The 3,121-nt window shown below is 57.5% G+C and overlaps 1 protein-coding gene across 1 annotated transcript; it reads left to right on the forward strand.

The window, feature by feature from the left end:
- Positions 1–1,306: 1,306 nt before the first annotated feature.
- On the forward strand, positions 1,307–1,900 carry LOC121877378 (the record flags this gene model as incomplete). Its single annotated transcript, XM_042383115.1, is given in 1 exon segment — positions 1,307–1,900. A coding segment is annotated over 1 exon segment (592 nt), but the record flags the coding sequence as incomplete, so codon positions are not given.
- Positions 1,901–3,121: the final 1,221 nt, after the last annotated feature.

Raw genomic sequence — 3,121 nt, forward strand, 5'->3', positions numbered from 1 at the left:
GGTGATGGTGGAGGAGGGAGAAGTACAGGAGGGGTGATGGTGGGAGGAGGGAGGTACAGGAGGGGTGATGGTGGAGGAGGGAGTAGTACAGGAGGGGGTGATGGTGGAGGGATAGTACAGGAGGGGTGATGGTGGAGGAGGGAGTAGTACTGGAGGGGTGATGGTGGGAGGAGGGAGAAAGACAGGAGGGTGATGGTGGGAGGAGGGAGTAGTACAGGAGGGGGGGGATGGGGGGAGGGGAGGGGAGTAGTAAGGGAGGGGTGATGGGTGGAGGAGGGAGTAGTACAGGAGGGGGTGATGGTGGAGGAGGGAGTAGTACAGAGGGGTGATGGTGGAGGAGGGAGTAGCAGGAGGGGTGATGGGAGGAGGGAGTAGTACAGGAGGGGTGATGGTGGAGGAGGGAGTAGGCTGGGAGGGGTGATGGTGGAGGAGGGGAGTAGTACAGGAGGGGGTGAGGGAGGGGAGTAGTACAGGAGGGGTGATGTGGGAGGGAGGGAGTAGTGCAGGAGGGGTGGGATGGAGGAGGGAGTAGTACAGGAGGGGTGATGGGAGGAGGGAGTAGCTGGAGGGGTGATGGTGGGAGGAGGAGTAGTGGAGGGGTGATGGTGGAGGAGGGAGTAGTATGGAGGGAGGGGTGATGGTGGAGGAGGGAGTAGTACAGGAGGGTGATGGTGGAGGAGTAGTACAGGAGGGGTGATGGTGGAGGAGGGAGTAGTACTGGAGGGTGATGGTGGGAGGAGGGAGTAGCAGGAGGGGTGATGGTGGAAGAGGAATAGTACTGGAGGGGTGATGGTGGAGGAGGGAGTAGTGGGAGGGGTGATGGTGGAGGAGGGAGTAGTACAGAGGGGTGATGGTGGAGGAGGGAGTAGTACTGGAGGGGTGATGGGGAGGAGAGTAGTACAGGAGGGGTGATGGGTGGGAGGAGGGAGTAGTAGCTGGAGGGGTGGAGGTGGGAGGAGGAGAAATACGAGGGGTGATGGTGGGAGGAGGGAGAAGTGAGGGGTGATGTGGAGGAGGGAACAGGAGGGGTGATGGTGGGAGGAGGTAGTACAGAGGGGTGATGGTGGAGGAGGTAGAGGTGGAGGGGGTGGATGGGAGGAGGGAGTAGTACAGGAGGGGTGATGGTGGGAGGAGGGAGAGAACAGGATGATGGTGGAGGAGGAGTAGTACAGGAGGTACCTTAACTTCAACATAACCTCAGTGAGTTGGGCTGAAGCCTCCGTGCACCTGGCTGGTAATGTGAGGTGTTGATTGGTTGTGTTCGGCGGGTGTCACCCGTGCGGGGAGGCGTGCCTCACTTCTTTCTCCCGGAGCTCAGCGCCCTGCTGGAGGGCCTGCACGAGGCTGTGTCAGAACTCATCTCCGCCTCTGCCGCCGACGAAGTCTCCCTCATCAGTGATCTCTCCGAGCTCTCCGGTGCCCTCAGCTCCGTGGTGGTACTGCCCCCACGGCTGCCAGACCCGCCTAAGATGCGCAAGTCGACCTCCGTGATCGACCTGGCACAGATACATGAACTACAGCCTCTGTGTAACGTGCACACGCCGCCGCGCCTCAGCAGTAGTCAGTGTAACCTGGCCGAAGAGATCCGCGGAGAGCCTCCCCTGCCTGGCCGCCTGCTGGGCCACTCACGCCGCCGCTCCATGAGTGAGACCAACCTTTGCTCTGCCTTGACGAGACCGACGAGGAGCTGGAGTCTCGAGATGACGACCTTGAAGACGCCGACCTCCGCCAAACAGACTTGCCCAAGGACCGCACGTCCTCCTCTGGTTCCTATAACTCCTATCGCTCTACAGACTCTGGAGTGCGACTCTCGGCGTCACCCTCGACGCACTGCGACGGTGGACGTTACATGTCGGACAACTCCACCCGTCGTTTTGTCACCAAGTCCGATTCTTTAGATTCAGGAGTCAGAGCGTGTCTGAAGGAGGACGCGCGTGACACTACTGTAGAAGGGGAAGACAGCAGGAAGACGGACTCTCCCTGCACTGACGGGAAGCAGGAGGGTAGACGCGGCATGAGCGCGTTAGAAGAGGAGCCTGATGTAGATACCAAAGTAGGGGCCTGGTGCTTACAGAGTGCCCGGGTCAGGAAGTCTTTCTTCGCTAAGAACCTTAATGTGACTTGTGCCGCGCATAAAGACAGACAGAAAACAAGACAGCTCAGAGGGACCATGTCGGAGTCCTACAAGGAAGTTGTCGACAAACACGACGACTACAGGAGAATGTCGGAGCGCCCTACCATGCCCAAGACCTGCACAGTGTACGAGGAGATCGTTGACGTGCTGAAGCCTCTCAGCACCGCTAACCAACAGGAGAAGGAACACGATTACGAGGAGCTGGACAAGTGTCGTAGAGACATCAAGAGGAGTTACAGCTTTCAGGAAAAGTCGAAGCCTCCGCCATTACCACCACGACGACCTAAGTCCTTCTCCCCTGACCCTGGGGCCGAGGAGGCCTTCTAAATCAGGGACTTTGAAGAAAATATTTGGCCTTTCGTTCCAGAGTAAATCTCACTCAACAGACAGTATGCTGGACGTGGACCCCTCCGGGTATGATGACATGACCACCTTAGGCAGCGCCGACGTGGCCCTGGTACAAGCTATTGGCACTTTACCTCGAGTAAGGAAAAAAGTTGGACCTGAACGTCAGTCTAGTCGGTCAGCATCGCCCAAAATGTTCGAAACAGAAGGCCAGATCACTGTTCGGTGTGTCGCCCAGCAGGTCTCCCATGATACCACGACCCAAAAATTTTTTTTCTTCAAGGGTTCTGGCAAAGAGGACATACAAATATCGCCTCACTCTAAGGTGCCATTCAGACTTCATCGACAATTCTCTCTCCAGACTCAGCGGACTCCCAGTACCGACAGCTCATTAGCAGACATCTCAACACCGGATACGCCGCCGCAGCAGCAGCAGCAACAGCAGCAGCAACAGCAACAGACGTTTGGCCATCGGGCGTACTGGCGAGGTGAAACGTCCGGCGCACAGGCAACAGACGGCCAGAGCTCCAGTGACGACGCCTGCGGTGCCATGGCAGGGAAAGACTCCTACGCCTTCCTTAAGTCGCCTAAACTAATGACAAAAACCTTCAGTTTTTTAAAGAAGCCTCAAAGAGAAATCAG

This window comes from Homarus americanus, unplaced genomic scaffold (assembly GCF_018991925.1).
Source record: "Homarus americanus isolate GMGI-L3 unplaced genomic scaffold, GMGI_Hamer_2.0 scaffold367, whole genome shotgun sequence".
Classification (NCBI taxonomy): Eukaryota; Metazoa; Arthropoda; class Malacostraca; order Decapoda; family Nephropidae; genus Homarus; species Homarus americanus.